General features: G+C 37.5%; 2 protein-coding genes across 3 annotated transcripts in view; one reads left to right on the top strand and one right to left on the bottom strand.

The window, feature by feature from the left end:
• REC114 (REC114 meiotic recombination protein) overlaps positions 1-23,172 on the top strand; it is a 113,181-nt gene that overhangs the window by 5,675 nt on the left and 84,334 nt on the right. The window lies entirely within an intron of this gene.
• On the bottom strand, positions 19,717-20,022 carry LOC132487479 (small ubiquitin-related modifier 1-like). The gene has a single exon (XM_060095167.1). The coding sequence runs from the start codon at positions 20,020-20,022 to the stop codon at positions 19,717-19,719; it is 306 nt and encodes a 101-aa protein (XP_059951150.1).

Below are 23,172 nucleotides of genomic sequence, written 5' to 3'. Positions count from 1 at the left end.
ATTTCATTCTTTTACATGTAGCTGTCCAGTTTTCCCAGCACGACTTATTGAAGAGACTGTCTTTTCTCCATTGTGTATTCTTGCCTGCTTTATCAAAGATAAGGTGAACCTTTTTTTGTGCATGGGTTTATCTCTGGGCCTTCTATCCTGTTCCACTGATCTATATTTCTGTTTTTGTGCCAGTACCATATTGTCTTGATTACTGTAGCTTTGTAGTATAGTCTGAAGTCCGGGAGCCTGATTCCTCCAGCTCTGTTTTTCTTCCCCAGAATTGCTTTGGCTATTCGGGGTCTTTTGTGTGTCTATACAAATTGTGAAATTTTTTGTTCTAGTTCTGTGAAAAATGCCATTGGTGGTTTGATAGGGATTGCATTGAATCTGTAGATTGCTTTGGGTAGTAGAGTCATTTTCACAATGTTGATTCTTCCAATCCAAGAACATGGTATATCTCTCCATCTGTTTGTATCATCTTTAATTTATTTCATCAGTGTCTTATAGTTTTCTGCACACAGGTCTTCTGTCTCCTTAGGTAGGTTTATTCCTAGGTATTTTATTCTTTTTGTTGCAGTGGTAAATGGGAGTGTTTCCTTAATTTCTCTTTCAGATTTTTCATCATTAGGAAAAATAATGTATAAGAATGCAAGAGATTTCTGTGCATTAATTTTGTATCCTGCTACTTTACCAAATTCATTGATTAGCTCTAGTCGTTTTCTGGTAGCATCTTTAGGATTCACTATGTATAGTATCATGTCGTCTGCAAACAGTGACAACTTTACTTCTTCTTTTCTGATTTGGATTCCTTCTATTTCTTTTTATTCTCTGATTGCTGTGGCTAAAAGTTCCAAAACTATGTTGAATAAGAGTGGTGAGAGTGGACAACCTTGTCTTCTTCCTGACCTTAGAGGTAATGGTTTCAGTTTTTCACCATTGAAAACGATGTTGGCTGTGGGTTTATCATATATGGCCTTTATTATATTGAGGTAAGTTCCCTCTATGCCTACTTTCTGGAGCGTTTTTATCATAAAAGGTTTTTATCATTGTTGAATTTTGTCGAAAGCTTTTTCTGCATCTATTGAGATGATCATGGATTTTCTCCTTCAATTTGTTAATATGGTTTAGCACATTGATTGATTTGCATATATTGAAAAATCCTTGCATTCCTGGGATAAACCCCACTGGGGTAATTGATAATTGATCATGGAGTATGATCCTTGATCATGGTGTATGATCCTTTTAATGTGCTGTTGGATTCTGTTTGCTAGTATTTTGTTGAGGATTTTTGCATCTATGTTCATCAGTGATATTGGCCTGTAGTTTTCTTTCTTTTTGACATCTTTGTCTGGTTTTGGTATGAGGGTGATGGTGGCCTCATAGAATGAGTTTGGGAGTATTCCTCCCTCCGCTATATTTTGGAAGAGTTTGAGAAAGACAGGTGTTAGCCCCTCTCTAAATGTTTGATAGAATTGGCCTGTGAAGCCATCTGGTTCTGGGCTTTTGTTTGTTGGAAGATTTTTACTCACAGTCTTAATTTCAGTGCTTGTGATTGGTCTGTTTATATTTTCTGTTTCTTCCTGGATCAGTCTCAGAAAGTTGTGCTTTTCTAAGAATTTGTCCATTTCTTCCAGGTTGTCCATTTTATTGGCATAGAGTTGCTTGTAGTAATCTTTCATGATCCTTTGTGTTTCTGCAGTGTCAGTTGTTACTTCTTCTTTTTCACTTCTAATTCTACTGATTTGAGTCTTCTCCCTTTTTTTCTTGATGAGTCTGGCTAATGGTTTATCAGTTTTGTTTCTCTTCTGAAAGAACCAGCTTTTAGTTTTATTGATCTTTGCTGTTGTTTTCCTTCATTTCTTTTTCATTTATTTCTGATCTGATCTTTATGATTTCTTTCCTTCTGCTAACTTTGGGGTCTTTTTGTTCTTCTTTCTCTAATTGCTTTAGGTGTAAGGTTAGGTTGTTTATTTGAGATGTTTGTTTCTTGAGGTAGGATTGTATTGCTATAAACTTCCCTCTTAGAACTGCTTTTGCTGCATCCCATAGGTTTTGTGTCATTGTGTTTTCATTGTCATTTATTTCTAAGTATTTTTTGATTTCCTCTTTGAGTTCTTCAGTGATCTCTTGGTTATTTAGTTGTGTATTGTTTAGCCTCCGTGTGTTTGTATTTTTTACAGATTTTTTCGTGTAATTGATATCTAGTCTCATAGCATTGTGGTCAGAAAAGATACTTGATACGGTTTCAGTTTTCTTAAATTTACCAAGACTTGATTTGTGACCCAAGATATGATCTGTCCTGGAGAATGTTCCATGAGCACTTGAAAAGAAAGTATAATCTCCTGTTTTTGGATGGAATGTCCTATAAATATCAATTAAGTCCATTTTGTTTAATGTATCATTTAAAGCTTGTGTTTCCTTACTTATTTTCATTTTGGATGATCTGTCCATAGGTGAAAGTGGGGTGTTAAAGTCCCCAACTATTACTGTGTTACTGTCAGTTCCCCCTTTTATGGCATTTGCCTTATGTATTGAGGTGCTCCTTTGTTGGGTACATAAATATTTACAATTGTTATATCTTTTTCTTGGATTGATCCCTTGATCATTATATAGTGTCCTTCTTTGTCTCCTGTAGTAATGTTTAATTTAAAGTCTATTTTGTCTGATATGAGAATTGCTAGTCCAGCTTTCTTTTGATTTCCATTTGCCTGGAATATCTTTTTCCATCCCCTCACTTTCAGTCTGTATGTATCCCTAAGTCTGAAGTGGGTCTCTTGTAGACAACGTATGTACACGTCTTGTTTTTGTATGCATTCAGCCAGTCTATGTCTTTTGGTTGGAGCATTTAATCCATTTACATTTAAGGTAGTTATCGATACGTATGTTCCTATTACCATTTTCTTAATTGTTTTGGGTTTGTTATTGTAAGTCTTTTCCTTCTCTTGTGTTTCCTGCCTAGAGAAGTTCCTTTAGCATTTGTTGTAGAGCTGGTTTGGTGGTGCTGAATTCTCTTAGCTTTTGCTTGTCTGTCAAGGTTTTAATTTCTCTGTTGAATCTGAATGAGATCCTTGCTTGGTAGAGTAATATTGGTTGTAGCTTTTTCCCTTTCATCACTTTAAATATGTCATGCCACTCCCTTCTGGCTTGCAGAGTTTCTGCTGAAAGATCAGCTGTTAACCTTATGGGAATTCCCTTGTATGTTAATTGTTGCTTTTCCCTTATTGCTTTTAATATTTTTCCTTTGTATTTAATTTTTGATAGTTTGATTAATATGTGTCTTGACGTGTTTCTCCTTGGATTTATCCTGTGTGGGACTCTGTGTGCTTCCTGGACGTGACTGACTATTTCCTTACCCATTTTAGGGAAGTTTTTAACTATAATCTCTTAATATTTTCTCAGTCCCTTTTTTTCTTTTCTTCTTCTGGGACCCCTATAATTCGAATGTTGGTGTGTTTAATGTTGTCCCAGAGGTCTCTGAGATTGTCCTCAATTCTTTTCATTCTTTTTTCTTTATTCTGCTCTATGGTAGTTATTTCCACTATTTTATCTTCCAGGTCACTTATCCGTTCTTCTGCCTCAGTTATTCTGCTACTGATTCCTTCTAGAGAATTTTTAATTTCATTTATTGTGTTGTTCATCATAGTTTGTTTGCTCTTTGGTTCTTCTAGGTCCTTGTTAAATGTTTCTTGTATTTTCTCCATTCTATTTCAAGATTTTGGATCATCTTTACTATCATTACTCTGAATTCTTTTTCAGGTAGACTGCCTATTTACTCTTCATTTGTTCGGTCTTGTGGGTTTTTACCTTGTTCCTTCATCTGCTGTGTGTTTCTGTGTCTTCTCATTTTGCTTAACTTACTGTGTTTGGGGTCTCCTTTTTGCAGGCTCCAGGTTCGTAGTTCCTGTTGTTTTTGGTGTCTGCTCCCCAGTGGCTAAGGTTGGTTCAGTGGGTTGTGTAGGCTTCCTGGTGGAGGGGACTGGTGCCTGTGTTCTGGTGGATGAGGCTGGATCTTGTCTTTCTGGTGGACAGGATGACGTCTGGTGGTGTGTTTTGGGGTGTCTGTGAACTTATTATGATTTTAGGCAGCTTCTCTGCTAATGGGTGGGTTTGTGTTCCTGTCTTGCTAGTTGTTTGGCATAGCGTGTCCAGCACTGTAGCTTGCTGGTCATTGAGTGGAGCTGGGTCTTAGCATTGAGATGGAGATCTCTGGGAGAGCTTTCGCCGTTTGATATTGTGTGGGGCCGGGAGGTCTGTGGTGGACCAATGTCCTGAACTCGGTTCTTCCACCTCAGAGGCTGAGGCCTGATACCCAGGCAGAGCACCAAGACCCTGTCAGCCACGTGGCTCAGAAGAAAATGGAGAAAAAGAGAGAAACAGAGAGAGAGAGAGAGAGAGGGAGAGAGAGAAGGAGAGAGAGAGGGAGGGAGGGAGGGAGGGAATAAAATAAAGTTATTAAAATAGAAAAACTTATTAAAAATAGAAAAGTAATAAATAAAAAGAAAGAGAAAGAAGAGAGCAACCAAACCAAAAAACAAATCCACGAATGATAAAAGCGCTAAAAACTATACTAAACAAAAAACAAAAACAAAAGCAAAAAACAGACAGTAAGAACCCTGGGTTAAATGGCAAAAGCAAAGCTATACAGACAAAAATCACACAAAGAAGCATACACATACACACTCACAAAAAGAGAAAAAAGAAGGGCTTCCCTGGTGGCGCAGTGGTTGAGAGTCTGCCTGCCGATGCAGGGGACGCGGGTTCGTGCCCCGGTCAGGGAAGATCCCACATGCCTCGGAGCGGCTGGGCCCGTGAGCCATGGCCGCTGAGCCTGCGCGTCCGGAGCCTGTGCTCCGCAACGGGAGAAGTCACAACAGTGAGAGGCCCACGTACCGCAAAAAATAAATAAATGAATAAATAAAAATAAATAAAATATAATGTTGTATGAAAAAAAAAAAAAAAAAAAAGAGAAAAAAGAAAAAAATATATATATGTAAAAACAATTTAAAAAGGAAGAGAGCAACCAAATCAATAAACAAATCTACCAGTGATAATAAGCTCTAGGTACTAAACTAAGATAAACATAAAACCAGAAACAAGTTAGATACAGAAAGCAAACCCCAAGTCTACAGTTGCTCCCGAAGTCCACCGCCTCAATTTTGGGATGATTAGTTGTCTGTTGAGGTATTTCAGAGATGCAGTGTACATCAAGTTGATTGTGGAGAATTAATGCGCTGCTCCTGAGGCTGCTGGGAGAAATTTCCCTTTCTCTTCTTGTTCACACAGTTCCTGGGGTTTAGCTTTGGATTTAGCCCCACCTCTGCGTGTAGATCGCCTGAGGGCATCTTTTGGGAAGTCTGAGGTCTTCTGCCAGTGTTCAGTAGTTGTTCTGTAGGAGTTGTTCCACATGTAGATGTAGTTTTTTTTTTTTTTTGCGGTAGGTGGGCCTCTCACTGTTGTGGCCTCTCCCATTGCAGAGCACAGGCTCCGGACGCGCAGGCCCAGCGGCCATGGCTCACGGGCCCAGCCGCTCCGCGGCATGTGGGATTTTCCCAGACCGGGGCACGAACCCGTATCCCCTGCATTGGCAGGCGGACTCTCAACCACTGCGCCACCAGGGAAGCCCTGTAGATGTAGTTTTGATGTATTTGTGGGGAGGAAGGTGATCTCCACGTCTTGCTCCTCCGCCATCTTGAACGTACCCCTGCAGATTGCTTTTCAATTAAAGTTTTACCACGTTTTTCAGATTCCAAGGATTTCTCAGACATGCCCTAATTGGTTGAACCTGACAACTTCTTACTTTTTTCCTTTCAAAGGGAAAAAAGTCCTTTAATTTTTGTAGAAGGAACTTAAAATAATTGCCCTACTTAGAAATTAAGAAATACAAAATGAAGTTTGTACTTGAACTGTTAAATGCAGATTCAACATAAGATATACTTTGGGTCCCCTTAACAGTGTCCTTTTTTTTCTTTATATTCCTTGTGCCTACATATTATCTAGCATATGATAGGTGCTCAGTAAATGTCTGAGTGTGGTAACTTTTCTGAACTTTTCTTATGATAGTGTGCTAATTATGATGTGATAGCTACTATTTATTGTTTACTTCAGGATATTTCTTATAGCAGCCCTATGAAGTAAATATTATTATCCCCTTTTATAGATAAGGGAACTAAAACTCAGAGAGGTTCAGTGGCTTGCCCAGGAACACAGATAAGTTAAGAGAGAATTCAGACCCTGTTTTTCATGCCTCTAAAGCTTATTCCTTTAACCACTATGCTGTTTGTCTTAGAAGTGTTAATATTTCATTTGGGGAATAGCAGTTCAGTTATGTAGATGAGGACTTTTGCGATTAACACACAGGGTGAAAATGATAAAAATGATTGTAGAGTTTTTTTTAAGGAAAATTTAAGATTCAGTAAAAGCCCAAGAAAATTATTTTTGAAAATAGTGAAGTAGTAGTTCTTTTTTGCATACCTGGTAATTTTTGATTGGATGCCTGATGTGAATTTTACCCTGTTGGGTGCAGGATATTTTTGGATTCCTATAAATATTCTTGAGCTTTTTGCTGGGATAAGTTATTTGGAAACAGTTTAATCCTTTCAAGTCTTGCTTGAGCTTTGTCAGGTGGGACCAGAGCAGCATTTGATCTAGGGATCATTTTTTCCCACTCCTGAGGCAAAATTCTTCAACATACTTACTCTATCCAGTGTCCTTAAATTATGAGGTTTCTCACTCTGGCTGATAAGAACAGACCCTATTCCCTGCCCTGTGTAAGCGCTCAGGATTGTTCCTTTAAGTCCTTTCAGGTGGTTTTTTGCCCAGCCTCTGGTCATTTGCTCGCACATGTGTGTATGCTGAAGATTTGAGGAGGGGTCTCCCTTGGTACAGCTCTCTCTTCTCCGGTATTCTGGCTTGCAAACTCTAGCCACTCTGACGTACCTGGACTTGGCAGCTTTCTCCCCTCTACTCAGGGACAGCTCACCAGGTTCTATGCTCCTTCTCCTTGTACTTTGGCCTGGAAACTTGCCCCAAGAAGTAACTAGGGCAACGGTAAAGCTCACCTCCATTGTTTCTTGTTATTTCTCAGGAATCATGTCCTTTATTACTTGATATCCAGTGTCTTGAAAACTGTTGTTTCCTCTAATTTGTCAAGTTTTTAGCTGTTTCAGGCAGGAAGGCAAGTTTGGTCCCTGTTACATTATGTTGGCCAGAAGTGGAAATCTATAGTGGGTCATTTAATTCAGTCCCATTTTGTCATTTTCCACTTCAGTTCATCAATTCAACAAAAATTATTAAATTATCTATTCGGTACTTGGCATTTAGTTAGGCACTGGAGAAGCTATGGAACTGTCCTTGTGTTTCATCAGAGTCTTAAAATATTGGGGCACTTGAGCACAGGATTACAAAAATATGTAGGGTCTGATCACTAGAGTGGTGTTTCTCAAAGTGTAGTAGGCAGGCTACTTTCAACAGTCCCTTGGGGGTGCTTGTTGAAGATGCAGATTCATGGTTCTTGTGCTAGACCTAATGAATCAGGATCTCTGAGGGTGACTGTCTAGGTGATTCTTATGTACTGCAATCTGTCTTCATGCCCCAATTCTGAAGGAAAGGTGGGGAGAGGGAACAATTGACAAAGTAATACTGATACTATTTAATGATTTATCATTTATGAAGTATTTTCATAAACCTCTTCACACTAATTCTCACATTTAATAGCTCTATTTAGATCTAATTACCATTTTATATACAAGAAGCTTATGCCTGGCTAGGTTAAATAGCTTGCCAAAGGTTTACATAGGAGTGGAAGAACTGATTCTAAAAGTGTTGTCTTTCTCAAGCCATTCTGCTGTACACTGCTGCTACCAACAGTGGTATCTTCTCTTATGAAGATGTACAGGTATCAAGCGTTACTATTCTTTCATGCAGCTTACTTTTTTAAAGAGTTAACAGGTTATGTTGCTCTATTTATTAGGATTAAGATTGACTCTGAATAATAGAAAATGCAAAATAACAGTGGATTAAATAAGACGCATGTTTATTATTCACATAACAGTACAGGGCTGGTATGACACTCCACAGTGTCAGGCAATGAGGAGCCTTCTATTTTGTTCCTCTGCCATGCGCGGCCATGGTCTCGTAGTCCAAGATAGAACTGATATTCTAGACAGCCTGGTGGAGGAAAGGATGAAGAAGTAGACAAAAGATTCACACCTGCTGTCCCCTAAGGAAGTTTCTGGTAAGTTGCCTCATGATACCTCCTCCTGTAGTCAGAACTTAGAGCTGTGGTCATCTTAACTGTATGGACAGCTGGCATATGTAGTCTGAATTCCACGAGATCATGTGTCCAGCTAAAAATCATGGGTTCTATTACCATATAAGAAAGAAAATGGTTATTGGAGAACAAGAGAACAAGTCTCTTCTGAATCTGGAGACTGCTAAGAAATGAAGGCTTATTCCTGGGGGCCCTGGTTGGAACTCAAAAGGCATTTCTAATAACAATAGCAACAAACAAAAAAACTTATTTAGTACATAATTACTGTATGTCAGTACCTAGAATGGTGATTGGCAGATATCCCCCAAATATTTATTGAATGAATGAATCAATGTCAGGTATTCTGGTATCTGATTTTGCATTATGTCATTTAATCTTTCTGATGACCCTATAAGGTAGTTATTACTATTTTTTATTTTTAAGTATACTTCCAAGTTGCAAAACAAGGATTTGATCCTAAATCCATCTGATTCCAGATAATGTCTTTTTTAAAGTAGTAGTCATTGATGTTGTTCACCAGATATACTAAGATTGCATATCCCTGGCCTCTTTGAAGTTGTGTGTCATGTGACTGGTTTTGGCCAGTGAAATGTGAGCAGAAATGACCTATTTGATGGACAGGAGCTTTAGGAGCCAGTGTATGATTCATTGTCATCTTTCTCTTTGCTACAATGTTGCAGGTATCTGCTGCTCTGTCAGCTTAGGTCCTATTGTGAGAAAGATGGGCAGTGTGAGGTAGAGTGGGAAGACAGGTAGAAGGAGGATGCATAGGTAGTGTGAGTGAGAAATAAAACCTTTGCTTTGGGAGGTTGTTAATTTCTACAGCATACTCTAGCCTACACCTGACTGATATAGAAATAATTTTTATAATTGTGGTTATGTTTAATTGAATTATATGTCACATACAGTGACATATTGTAGATTGCTTAGGCTTTTGAGGAAGAACCTTCTAACAGATGTTCTAACATTTTTTTTCCTATGACAAAATTTTTTTTTCCAAAGCACCAGATTATAAATACACATTTCCAACTCTTTTCTCCTTCAGTAAACAAAAGGTTCATTTTATTGTGTAACAGACATAGTTTTCATAGAGGCTATGCGTTGTTTGCATAACATGATTTAAGGAAGAATTTCTCTAGACAAATATAGTGAAGTTTTTGTTTTCAGTTTAGTTGTTGAAGGAGTCTAAGAAGTTATATTTTAAAATGAGGCCTTAGAAAATTAAAATTCATTCATGTTTAAGATTTGTTCCCTGCCTACCGTGTGCTGGACACTATTCAGGGCTCTGTTTAGAGATGATTAAGGCATCAGCATTGGAAGATCTAGCCAATTAAGCTCAAGTACCTGCTCATTTGGAATCTAGGGTGCTTTTCACCTAAAAAATGACTACATGGCATCCGAGAAATAAATTAGAGTGTTTCTTGAACTCAGATTTAGAAATACAGTTTGGATATTGGAACTGTTATGGGCGTAAGTGAACCTTGTTTGTGAATAAATAGAAGAGAGTGACTATGAAGATAGCAAGGCAGGTGGCAGGTATGAGAGTTGCAGTGACCTAGAGTAGGTGTGCCAATGGGAGGTACCACTTTCTGGTAAACTTGGTGATTTTCATAGGATTTATTAGTTTGGGAGATTTTTAAACGTATTGGAGAAATGTCCTAGGACTGTGTTTTATAGAAAGAACAATAACCAGAGGGGCCTTGATTGGTAATCAGGGCATAAAGAACTTACTCCTCTGTTGCATGGGAGGTATTTTGAGTAAATATATTTTGCTTATGGCTACTAATCAAGGTGATCAAGTTAACTCCAATAGCTAGGTTTAAAAGGATTAGATAATTTCACGATTATTAACCTTATTTGGGTATATGTGGTAAAAGAAGGAGAATCACATCTCATGCTCTGATGCATGAGATGATACTTTTAGATTCTAAAGAAAGAACAGATTCCCCAGGTATATATAATTACTTTTTTTTTTCTGCTTTGGGTGTTATGCTCTTATAATTGTGTTTATTATTATTGTTACTGTTAACACTTCGCATTTCTGTGAAACATCAAAAGCAAAATGCTGAATTTTACAGTTTGGTAGTGGGTATGTAGCAGGGCCACTTTCATTAGCATAATATGTCCTACAAGTTTGTTGAAATAATTTATGAGGCTCTTTAGCTACCAGGAGTAAGTGAGGAGGCAGCTAATAGCCTACTTAACAATTTTGCACATTTTTCATATTTTATGATGCATAAATCAGCAATTTGGGCCAATATATAGAGTGCTGACACTTTCTGAGGTGTCTTAAAAGCAGGAAAAAACTCAAGTTTTGACATAATTTGTCATATCTGACAAGTAACACTATTTTAGCCTTTCATGTAGGTATAAGTTACTTTAAGGTAAGTACATTTGAAATACTTTTCTATATTTTCATATATTTCTTTTAACCTTTTTCCTAATTAATTTTAGATTAGTCCTATAGTACATACAGTCTTGCACAAATACATGAATATAAAATAGAAGGCTCTCTGATCATTTAACCAGTGTATAAGCTGTGCCTGAAAAGCTGTGCTTGTATAAGCTTGTGATAGGCAGGCTCTGTATCTCAGTGTGTGCTACTGTGTTGATGGCAAAATACTACAATAGCCAGAGCTCAGGTTGATGTAAATCTTTCCCCAGTTTTATTGAGGTATAATTGATGTTTGACATTATATAAGTTTAAAACGTACAACATAATGATTTGATAAATGTATATATTGCAAAATGATTGCCACAATTAGTTAACCATCCGTCACCTCACATAGTTACAAATTTTTTTCCCTTGTGATAACTTTTAAAATCTACTGTCATCAACTTTCAAATATACAATACAATATTGTTAGCTATAGTCATGATGTTGTACGTTACATCTCCAGAACTTATTTATCATATAACTGGAAGTTTGTACCTTTTGACCACCTCCATCCATTTTGCCCACCCCTGCCTCTGTTTTCCACCAATCTGTCCTGTTGCTATGAATTTGTTTTTTCTTAATTCCACATATGAGTGAGATCATCCAGTATTTGTTTTTCTCTGACTTATTTCGCTTAGCATAATGCTCTCAGGGTTCATTCATGTTGTCACAAATGGCAAGATTTCCTTGTTTTTTTTAATGGCCCAATAATATTCCATTGTGTGTGTGTGTGTGTATACATACCATATTTTCTTTATTCATTCATCTGTTGATGGACACTTAGATTATTTCCCTGTCTTGGCTATTGTAAATAATGCTGCGGTGAACATGGGGGTACAGGTATCTCTTTGAAATAGTGATTTTATTTCCTTCTGATGTATACCCAGAAGTGGAATTGCTGGGCCATATGGTAGTTCTACTTTTAAGTCTTTTTTAGGAAACTCAATACTGTTTTCCATAGTGGCTGTACCAGTTTACATTCCACCAGCAGTGCACAAGGGTTCCCTTTTCTCTACATCCTTACTGGCACTTGTTACCTCTTGTCTTTTTGTTAATAGCCATTCTGACAAACGTGAGATGATATCTCATTGTGGTTTAGATTTGTATTTCTCTGATGATTAGTGATGTTGAGCACCATTTCATGTACCTGTTGGCCATTTGAACATGTTCTTTAGAAATATGTCTTTTTAGGTCCTTTGCCCATTTTTAAATTGGATTATTTGATTTTTGCTGTTGATTTGTATGAGTTCCTTATATTTTTTGAATATTAACCCCATATAAGATAGGTAGTTTGCAAATATTTTTATCCATTCCATAGCTTGGCTTTTCATTTTGTTGATCATTTCCTTTGATGTGCAGAAGCTTGCTGGTTTGATGTAGTCTGCTTGTTTATTTTTGCTTTTGTTGCTTGTGCTTTAGGTGTTATATCCAAAAAAAAATCATTGCTGAGACCATTGTCAGGGAGCTTTTTCCCTTTGTTTTCTTCTAGAAGTTTTATGGTATCAAGTCTTACATTTAAGTCTTTCATTCATTTTGAGTTAAATTTGTGAGTGATGTAAGATAGGGATCTAGTTTCATTCTTTTGCATGTGAATATCCAATTTTCCCAGTACCATTTATTGAAGAGACTGTCTCTTCTCCATTGAATATTCTTGGCTCCCTTGTCAAATATTAGTTGATTTGTATATACATGGGTTTATTTCTGGGTTCTCTATTCTGTTCGATTGGTTTATGTGTCTGTTCTTTTGCCAGTACCATAGTACTGTTTTGATGACTTAAATCTTAAGCAACATTTAGGTTAGCAACTAGAAAGAAGACATGAACGTGGTATATGTTATGACACCTTAAAATAATCTTTTTCTTTGAAGACTTTGTCGTTAAAAATAACTTTTTTTGAGTTTTTTATATTGTGCTAATGTGAACATTCCAGTAAAATGCTAAATTATCACCCGTTACATATATTTCCCGGGCTTCCCTGGTGGCACAGTGGTTGAGAGTCCGCCTGCCAATGCAGGGGACGCGCGTTCGTGCCCCGGTCCGGGAAGATCCCGCATGCCGTGGAGCGGCTGGGCCCCTGAGCCATGGCCACTGAGCCTGAGTGTCCGGAGCCTGTGCTCCGCGGTGGGAGAGGCCACATTGGTGAGAGGCCCGCGTACGGCAAAAAAAAAAAAAAATTTTTTTTAAAGAAAAAAATATATATATATATTTCCCAAGAGCCAGAAATAAGTAATTGTTTTCTCAGCTTCTTGGATTATATTAGGCATTATGATGTTTGGAATTTCTCAGAAGAGTTAGGATCTTTCATGTAGCATCCTTTGTAGTAAGCTGAATGCTTTTTTTACCCTTGCTTCTACTTAGTCAACAAAAAAGCCTCATGTAAAACTTTTTGATTATGCTTGAATTTCTATATAATAAAGGTAGACGGAACATACGGTAAGCCCACATGTACATATCAGCAGCTTCAACAATTACCAACTCATGGCCAATCTGGCTTTGTTGCTACCCTATCCATGTCCATCATGTTATTTTGAAGCAAATCACAGCCATCATACCATTTCATCAGCTGTTTCAATTGGTATCTCTAAAAGATAAGAACTTAAAAAAACAATCGTAATATCATTTTCACCCTAAAATATTCCTTAATATCATCAAATAGTCAGTGCTCAAATTTCTAATAGTCTCATAAGTTTCATAATTCTTCGAAACAGGACCACACGTGGATGATTGATTAGTATTTCTTTTATTCTTTAAGGTTTCTTCTATTTGATCCACCTCTCTTCCTTCCTTGCAGTTTATTCGCTGAAGAAACCGAGTTCTGAAGAATTTCTGACAGTATGATTTTGCTGACTGCATCTCTGTGGTGCAGTTAATGTGATCCTTTGTCCTCTGTATTTCTTGTGAACTGATAACTGAATCTAGAGACTTGATCAAGTTCAGGCTGAGTTTTTTGTTTTTTGTTTTTGGGGATTTTTGGCCAGACTACTTAGTAGGTGGTTTAGTCTTCTTCCCATTGGAAGTGTGTAATGCCTATTTATCTTTCCGGGGAGTTGCCGCTATTGAAGCACAATGCCTAGAGCCATTAATTAATTAGGAGTTGCAAAAATGTTGATATTCTAATTTTATCATTTTTCTTAATTTATTATCTGGAATATAAAATATTTTATATTCTTCACAAAAGTAAAGAAAGATTTCCTCATATCCACTAGAGTTTACCTGGAGGTCAGTTTGTATAGGAGAGGTAAGATGAATGCTTGATTCTTTGCCTTCATTTACTAAAAAAAAAAAAAATGAGTTTGTTCTCCAGAATCTTCTGGTGTTGGAGAGTGACTTTTTTTTTAAGACTGGAAGCTTTTAATATCTTTATTCTTTAAATTTAGAAATTTTATTAGGGTGTGTCTAGTTGTTGATTCCCTCCTCCCCCCCATCAAAGCCTGGAACTCGAATCTTTCCATCTTCTGTCTCATCTCTGCAGTTGTGGAATAGTTGTTCTGCTATCTGTTTAATCATTGCCTTTGCCCTGTTTCTCCCCTTCCACTTTAGCTCCTGTTAACATTTGTTCTCCTGGGGCTGAGTCTTTGCTTCACATTATCTTGTACACATGATTTCTTCTTTGTAGTTATGCTCTGTGTTTCTGAATATTTCTCCTATGTGATCTTTCAGACCATTAATATGGTCTCCAGTTCTTCAGTTAAGCTATTGAATTTTTATATGTTTTTAGCTCCAAGTCTCCTTAAATGTTCTAATAATTATTATTACTGGGACTTCCTTGGTGGTCCAGTGGTAAAGAATCTGCCTTCCAACGCAGGGGACGCGGGTTCCATCCCTGGTTGGGGAACTAAGATCCCACATGCCGCGAGGCAACTAAGCCCACGTGCCACAACTACTTAGCTCGCGTGCCTCAACGAGAGAGCCCGCGTGCCACAAACTACAGAGCCCACGTGTCCTGGAGCCTGTGCGCCACAACTAGAGAGAGAAAACTCGCATGCCACAACTGGAGAGAAGCCGGTGCCCCGCAACTAGAGAGAAACCCCAACAGACCACACCGTAACGAGAAAGATCCCGCGTGCCTCAACAAAGATCCCGTATGCCACAACTAAGACCCAATGCAGCCAAAAAAAAATAAGGAACATAAATAAATAAATATTAAAAAAAGAACTAAAATAATAACAATAATTATTATTATTGTTATTATTTTTTGGCTCAAGCTGATGTTGATCTCATCTGGCAGTTTTGTTCAGCTAGGAGCCACCTGTTCTGGGTTTTCTGTTTGTTCTTTATCACTTTAGCCTATTTGGTATGTTGTCGTTTTCCTTTATCTAACTTAGGCCTCTTCTTACTTTTGGGGTTCAAGTCCAACATACCTTAAGTGTTAAGTGTTGGGAGGTACATGAGTCTCAGGCTTCTAGGTCTTCTGTAGAGGAGTAGAAAGGACTCAGCTAAGTAAGTTTCCCAGCTCCACTATGACTCCTTAGAGGCTGGGAGTCCAGTAGGAATTTCAGAATACACAGGCTGGTCTTCTTGGGGGTTGGGGGGGATGACCAGTTTCTACAGGTTAGGCTCTCTCCCAAGAACTGGGGCATTCCTGCCTTTGCCTTAGGGCTACTTGCTTAGGCCAGGGCCTCCATTCTCATCCAGGGGGAAAACTCAGCTCTTTTCATCTGGATCCTGAGACTTCAACCCACCCTTCTGGCCCACTTGGACGCTGATTTTAATAACTGCTCAAGGAAAGGTAATTGGTATTTGGATTGGATTTAGGAAGGGAAGACTGCAGGGATGCAATCAAATTACATTTTTTCTTGAACCTCTTGGAAGTCTTAAATTAGACATTTTCAAACTGAGCATACCATAAAGATCTTTTAGATGAAATATTGCAACAAATATATGAAAAATAGTAACTGTGGAATTCCCAGGTACCTGGTATCCTTCCCATGAGATACCTAGTAACCTTCCCATGCCATCAAGTCTTTGCTCAAGCCTCACCTCAGTGATGCCCATGCTGACCACCCTATTTATATTTTAACATTCATGTCCTGTCTTTACACTCCCATTCCCCTTACCCTGCTTTGTTTTTTCTCTAGCTCCTAGCACTTTCTTATATACTAGATAATTTACTTATTTATTATGTTCAGTGATGTGCCTAGAACATATGAAACCCAAAATGGATAATTTTTAACACTTTACTCCCCTAAATGATGGAATATTCTCATAAAAATTTCATAAATGAAATTAGTTATTATGCAGACAGTGAAATTTATTGAGATTCATTATTATAAGCATGGCAGTAAGATAAATAAGAAAAAGGAAATGCACACTATAGTATAAGGCAGGAAAAAAAGCACAAATGTTTAGCCAGTTTTTTATATCTAGGTAAATGTCTGAACTTTGCTTCTTTGGTTAGAGGCTGGTATTTTATGGAATTGATTTCTCTTTAACTAATAAGTGATTTAAAAAAATAATACTGAAAATCTCCAAACATACAATCTAGGCAACTAATGATAAAATTGCTGATATGTTTTATTCTCTTTTTTGCTATTTAGTTTGGAAACATTTAACAGTTTAAAAGAATAATATTTTAATATTAAAGGTATTATTCAAATTTAGTAACATATTTTGAGTGTGAACTAAAATTTGCATTTGCCAAACAAAAATGTTCCATCCCGTTGCTTGCACTTTCGTTGTTTTAAAATTTTCAGCACAAATATAAATGCCAAAAAGAAGGTCCCATAAAATGACAGCATTGTAATAGCTCATGTCCTGTTTCTTGGTCTTTACAGTCCCTGTGCTATCATTGTTTATTTTGAATCTATGGTTTAAATGCAGAAGAGTGTCGTACCACAGGGTTGAAGTGAAGTGCATCCTAAGAAAGGGTTTGAGACAAGAACTTTGCATTAGGCAAGCTTGAAGTATGTCAAAGCCTTATAAGCTTCTCTTGAAACAGATGTATGTGGCTAAGTCTGCATGTATGTGGGCCAGCTTTATAACTGGGAGTTTTCCAAATGAATGTCTATGTAGAAAACAACATTTATTAAAGAATAAATAATAAAAATCTGATAATTTGAAACTTACATGTGTATTATTTAAACTCAGCAGCAACTGTAGCAATTGTTTAAAACTTAGATCAACAAAAGATTTTTTTCAGGGAGGGGTATTTCATCAGTGACATTGATTAGAGTTGCTAGCTCATGGTAGTAATAAAAAGCAGCGCTTTTTAGTCAGTTTGACTATTTATAAATTCTCAACAAAGCATTCCCTTATTGCCTGTACTAGGGTTGACTGCTCCCACCATTTCACCCTTAGTGTGCCACTAACTATATTTATTTTTTACTGTTTTCTGTACCCTTGCCCTGCATCACATCCCACATTAGCTCCATGAAGGCAGCTAATGTTTTGTTCAGTGATGTGTCCCATCTAAGAAAATGCTTGTCATCTGTTAGGTGCTCAATAAATATTTGTTGAATGAACAAATGAATCAATGAAGCTCATGGTCAGGGACATTCCCTTCTATGTTTTTTTTTTTCTTTCCCTAACATTTATAAGAGAGATCAGTACATAGTGAGTAGTTTGTTAATGTTAAATGACTTAAATGTTCAGGATATGGTCTCTTTTCATGAATTTCACATGAATTTTAGAATCAGCTTGTTAATTTCTACGAAAGAATTTAGAATTTTTGATTATTACTGCTGTAACAAATTGCCACAAACTTAGTGGCCTACAAAAACCCAAACTTAGTTTGTTTATGCTTTGCACACAGTTCTGGAGGTCAGAAGTCTAAAATAGGTCTTATGAGGCTAAAATGAAGGTGTCAGCAGGGCTGCATTCCTTCTGGAGGCTTTAGGGGAGAATCCGTTTCTTGCCTGTTCCAGTTTCTAGAGGCTGCCTGAATTCCTTGCCTTGTACCACCCTTCCATCTTCAAAGCCAGCAGTCACATTTCCTTCTCTGACTCTGACTCTTCTGCCTCCTTTCCCTTGTAGGGACCCTTCGGATTCCATTGGGACCATCTAGATAATCCAGCTCTCCTAGTCTCAAGATCCTTAACTTAATCACATCTGCAAAGTCCCCTTTGCCATGTAAGATAAGATATTCGTACATTCCAGGGATAAGGACAGGAACCTTTGGGTGGGGATTATTATTCTGCCTACCTCAGCATCTTAACAATATTAAATCTTCCTATCCATGAACAAAGTATAACTCTCCATATATTTATTATGTATTAAATTTCTGTCAGTTTTCAGTGTGCAGATCTTTCACTGCGTCATATTTATCTCTAAATATTTCATATTTTTCATGCTATTATAAATTTTGATGTTTCTAAAATTCCAAATTCCAGTTGTTCTTTACTAGTTTGTATAAATTTAGTTTTCATTTATTGATCTTGTATCCTGCAATCTTTCTAAAATTCATTTATTAGTTCTAGGGAAATAAATTGGATTTTCTATATAAATGATTGTGTTGTCTGAATTAAGACAGTTTTTCTTCTACCTTTCCAGTCTGGAAAGGAAAGGCTTTTTACTTCTTTTTCTTGCCTAATTACAGTGTTTAGAACCTCCAGTACAGTGTCGAATAGAAGTGGTGATATTCTTGTCTTGTTCCTTATCTTAGAGAGAAAGCTTTCAGTCTTTCACTATTAAATATGATGTTAACTATAGTTTTTTCATAGATGCCCTTCATCAGCTTGAAGTTCCTTCAATTCCTGGTTTGCTGATTTTTTTTTTTTTTTTTTTACTCAGGAATGGATGTTGAATTTTGTCAAATGCCTTTTGTATATTCTTTCATCTAGTGAGGTGATCCTGTGATTTTTCTCTTTTATTTTGTTGACATGGTGAATTATATTCAGTTCAAAATACTTCCTGATTTATCTCTTAATTTCTTATTTACCCATGGGTTATTTAGAAGTACATGATTTAGTTTTAAAATGTTTGGGGACTTTTTCAGAGATATTTCTGTTATTGATTTCTAATTTAATCTGTGCTCAGAGAACATACTTTAAAATTTACTAACACTTGTTTTATGGCCCAGAATTTGGTCTCTCTCAGTAAGTGCTCTGTGTACACTTGAGAGGAATATATATTTTGCTGATATTGAGTGGAGTGTTGTATAAATGTCAATCAGGTCATGTTGGTTGATAGTGTTGTTCACATCTACTATATGCTTGCTGATTTTCTGTTTATCAATTATTGAGAGAGGGGTGTTGAAATCTGACTATAATTGTGGATTTGCCTATTTTTCCTTACAGTGCTATCAATTATTGCTTCATGTATTTTTTATGGTTTTTACAAATATTTTGTTTATTTTAATGAAGCTGGTACTGACGATGTCCATTTAAAACCTATATCCCAGGCCAAAAAGTACAAATAAAGTCAAAAAGAGCAGTGTTCTGTTGTATACACTTCTGCATGAATAACTTTAACTGCTAAGGAAAATTAGAACTTTTCTGGGATCTTCTGACAAGGTTTGTCCTTCATCTTATAATGCTTTCTCTTCAGTGAAGCCATCTTTGGAGCTAGTCGTTTATTCTCACCACCTTTGTCATCTTGACTCCAACCTGATATTCCTCTTCTTTTGGTCCAGACCCTCAGATTTTAAAAGTAGCTTCAAGTTAAGGAAAGGTCATTTTTCCACAGTTCAGTTCTCTGAAAAACTTCCATCTCCCACTGAAAGTCATAGTCCAAGAGTGAAGCAGTCACATGCTAAAACTTCAGGGCCAGCTGCAAAGTCATTATGATTACTTGCATTAGTCGATATTATCACAAGCCTGAAAGTGGACAGTCCTGGAAGGCGGCCTCTCTGTGCACATATGTAATTTTTAAAAAGGAGACGGCAATATGAAGGGGGCTGAGGCTTGATCACCAAAAATCAGCGCAGTGAAAACAAACAATAATGAATAATAGACACTAGAATGCAAATTACCAGATGTTTTAAAGGGATGCCAGTTTTCAATTCTGTTTTGAACATCACATTACAAAAGAACTATTTTTAAAAATAAAGGATTAGGGAAAATAAAAAAAAATAAAAAGAATATCTAAACTGTTGAATGACCCCCTGTTTGTTCCTGATAAACTTCAATCACATCTTCTCCCTCTATTCCCAGTTCTTTTGGAGTATGATTATCAGCAATTCTCTGACCTTCAAAGAGAAACCTGGGTGAATTCATGGGAACTTCCTGTCTTTGACAGTATGATTCTTTGAGTTTCTTGAGATGTGTTGTCATTTTCACTTTGAAGTAAATCTCACTTCTCTCCTGTCCTGTGACTTTGAGTTTAATATATTCTCCTTCCTTCTTATCCCCCAAATCCTCAGTTGAAGGTTTTGCCTCCCGGTCAGACATGGTGATGGTGGCTTCCCCCGGGGTCTCTGCACAGCAGCGGCCTTGGGTAGGCAGAACCTTGCCTGCTTCATGTATTTTTCAGCTCTTATTGGGGGCGTGAATGTTTAGGATAATTATGTCTCTTGATTAACGCCTTGTCATTATGAAGTGACCTTTATACCTTTTGGTAGTCTTGCCTAAAATTAATAGCTATTCCAGCTTTCTTTTGACTAGTATTAGCATGGTATATATTTTTCTCACCCTTTTGTTTTCACCTCTTCATATTTTTATATTTATATATAGTTGTGCCTTGTCTCCTCATCCTGTTGTCAGATTGCCTTTCATTGGGATGTTTAAGCCATTTACATTTAAAAAAAATAAAATAAATAAATTTATTTAAATAAATAAATTTTAAAATAAAATAAATAAATTCATTTAAAAAAATCTCTTTAGAGGGCGAAAAAAAGAGCGGGAAGTGTGTAAAGAATAAATAAGGAAAGAGAAAAGGATTCTTAGTAATTTTTCATGTATTCTCACTGAAAAATAATGAAGAGAAAATGGGTAGCTGAGAAGCAAAATTAATCCTGATTAAGGCCATTTACATTTAATGTGATCATTGAAAGGGTTAGGTGTAAGTGTGTAATCTTGCTATTTGTCTTGTGTTTGTCCCACCTTTTCTTCCCTTTATATTCTTATTCTTGCTTCATTTGGATTCATTGAGTGTTGTTTTTAACCCCTTACATCAATCTTCTTTTAAAGAAGATATGTAGACAGATAAATAAGTAAATATAAAGAAACAAAATTGGAAAAGGGAATGGGAACTATCTGGTTTGGGTAATGGGGCAGGGAGCTGGTGGCCGTTTTCACTAGGATGGTCAGGAAGGGTGACATTTAAGCATATGACATTTAAGCAAAGACCTGAAAAAGATCAAGGAGTGAGTCATGTAGATCTAAGAGAAGACAATTTCAGATAGAGAAGCCCTGAGTTTTATAATCATGAATGTGCCTTGTAGGTTCAAGGAGCAGCAGAGGCCAGTGCGGCTGGAGCAGAGTGGCCAAAAGGGGCGATGAGAGCAGAGAGGTAATGGATTGTGGAACACCTTGCATGAGTCTGAATGAGATGGAAAGCTGCTCTAGGGCTTTGAACGGGAAATGACATGACGTGACTTAGGTTTTAAAAGGATCACTCTGGTTACTGTATTGAGAATAAAATGTGTTGGAAAAGGGGAGCAAGAACAGAAACTAGAAAGCCAGTTAGGAGGTTATTATAATAATCCCACTAGAGATGATGCCAACTCAGACCAGACCTGTGAGAAGTGGTTAGATCCTGCAAATTTTGAAGGATTTGCTGATGGGTATGTGTATGCAAAAAGTAGAGGATTCAAGAATGATTCCACAGTTTGGCCTAACGAAATGGAAAGATAGAATTATATTCTGAGATGGGAAAACTGTGGAAGTCAAAAGCCTACAACAGCCTGGTCCATGGTAGGTGCTTTGTGTTGTGAAAGACAGTCTTGGGCATGCAGTCTTGCAAACCCCTCTCTCGGCTGTAAGAATGGGCCTTGGGCCTGGAACACTTACTTAGCAAGAAATAGAGTCCTCACAGCCTGTGCTCCTGTGTTCTGCTTAAGCATCATATGGCACCTGACCAGCCCCATTGTTGTATCTGTCCCCTGGCGGGAGAAGGAGGAGTCATTGTGCTGTAGCCATGAGGGGTGAGTGCAGGCCAGCTGCCCTGCATGGCTACCTAGGTTCCCCCTGCTGGCCATGGGGGAACCAACCCCCAGTACTGATACTGATCTTGCTCATTTCTTCTGTGTGAGTCAAGTGCTGTTCCCTCCACTGCTTGACTGTGTTGTTTTCCATGGTGACTCCAGTACCAAGATGTGAGCAGAAGTTCTTGGACTTCTACACCTGGTGACAGGCAACAGATGCCACTTGCTTGACACTTCGTAAATATTCAATGAATGAATGAATGGGAAGGTTTGGACTTCAAGTTAGGGGCTGTTAATTTTGAGATGAATATTAGACCTTTAAGTAGAGATGTTGAGTGGTCAATTAGATGTAAAAGTTTGGGGACTTCCCTGGTGGTCCATTGGCTAAGACTCTGCACTTCCAACTGCTCAAGGAGCTAAGATTCCACATGCCGCATGCACAGTGCGGCCAAAAAAAAAAGATGTAAAAGTTTGGAGGGCAGGGGAGAAAAAACAATAAAATTATTTGGAAAGAATTGGCATCTTCGTAATGAGTGTCTCTGCCCAACAAGAGACATATATAAGAATGTTCATAACAGCATTATTTGCAGTAGATTTAAACTGCAAAACAATATTCATCAACAAAAGAATGAAAAAATAAATTGTGGTATAATCATAGAATGGTATTCTACAGTAATGATACCGAATGAACTGAGGTATATGCAACAACATTGATGAAGCCAGACATAAAAGAATTCTGTATGATTCCATTCATATAAATAAAACTAAACTATGGTGTTAGGGGCTTCCCTGGTGGTACAGTGGTTGAGAGTCTGCCTGCCGATGCAGGGGACACGGGTTCGTGCCCCGGTTTGGGAAGATCCCACATGCCACAGAGCGGCTGGGCCCGTGAGCCATGGCTGCTGAGCCTGTGCGTCCGGAGCCTGCGCTCCGCAACAGGAGAGGCCACAACAGTGAGAGGCCCGCATACCGCAAAAAAAAAACAAAACAAAACAAAACAAAAAACTATGGTGTTAGAAGTCAGGATGGATATTAGAGGGAGGAGGGAGCAGATAGTGATTGGGAGATAGCACTAGGGTACCTTCTGGCAGGCTACTGTTTTTTTATCTGAATGGTGATTGTGTGTTTACTTTGTCATCACTCATTGAACTGTTCATTTGAGTGTTGGACACTTTTGGGGATATATGTTATATTTCTAAAAAAAAAATAAACTGTTATGTTAGAATATTGCCTCCCAAAGAATTTGCTTAACAGACTCCAGTTTCTATAGTTTCTATGCTTCATTCCTAGCTATTCTTGAGGTTTTAAATGGTCATGAAACATACAAGATAATCTGTTTAAACTATAATGGGAAGAGTGTTGTACAAATAACTGAATTCCTAATATTGGGAAAGAGGATGAATAATAACCACTGAAAGAAATAATGCAGGGTTTAGCATACCCACCTTGACATCTA

The sequence above is a fragment of the Mesoplodon densirostris genome, chromosome 4 (assembly GCF_025265405.1).
Source record: "Mesoplodon densirostris isolate mMesDen1 chromosome 4, mMesDen1 primary haplotype, whole genome shotgun sequence".
NCBI classification, from domain to species: Eukaryota; Metazoa; Chordata; class Mammalia; order Artiodactyla; family Ziphiidae; genus Mesoplodon; species Mesoplodon densirostris.
This window is presented reverse-complemented; position numbering and strand designations above follow the sequence as displayed.

Bases quoted from the DNA above. Each gene is read 5' to 3' on its own strand.
- LOC132487479 (XM_060095167.1), bottom strand. From the start codon at position 20,022: ATGTCTGACCGGGAGGCAAAACCTTCAACTGAGGATTTGGGGGATAAG.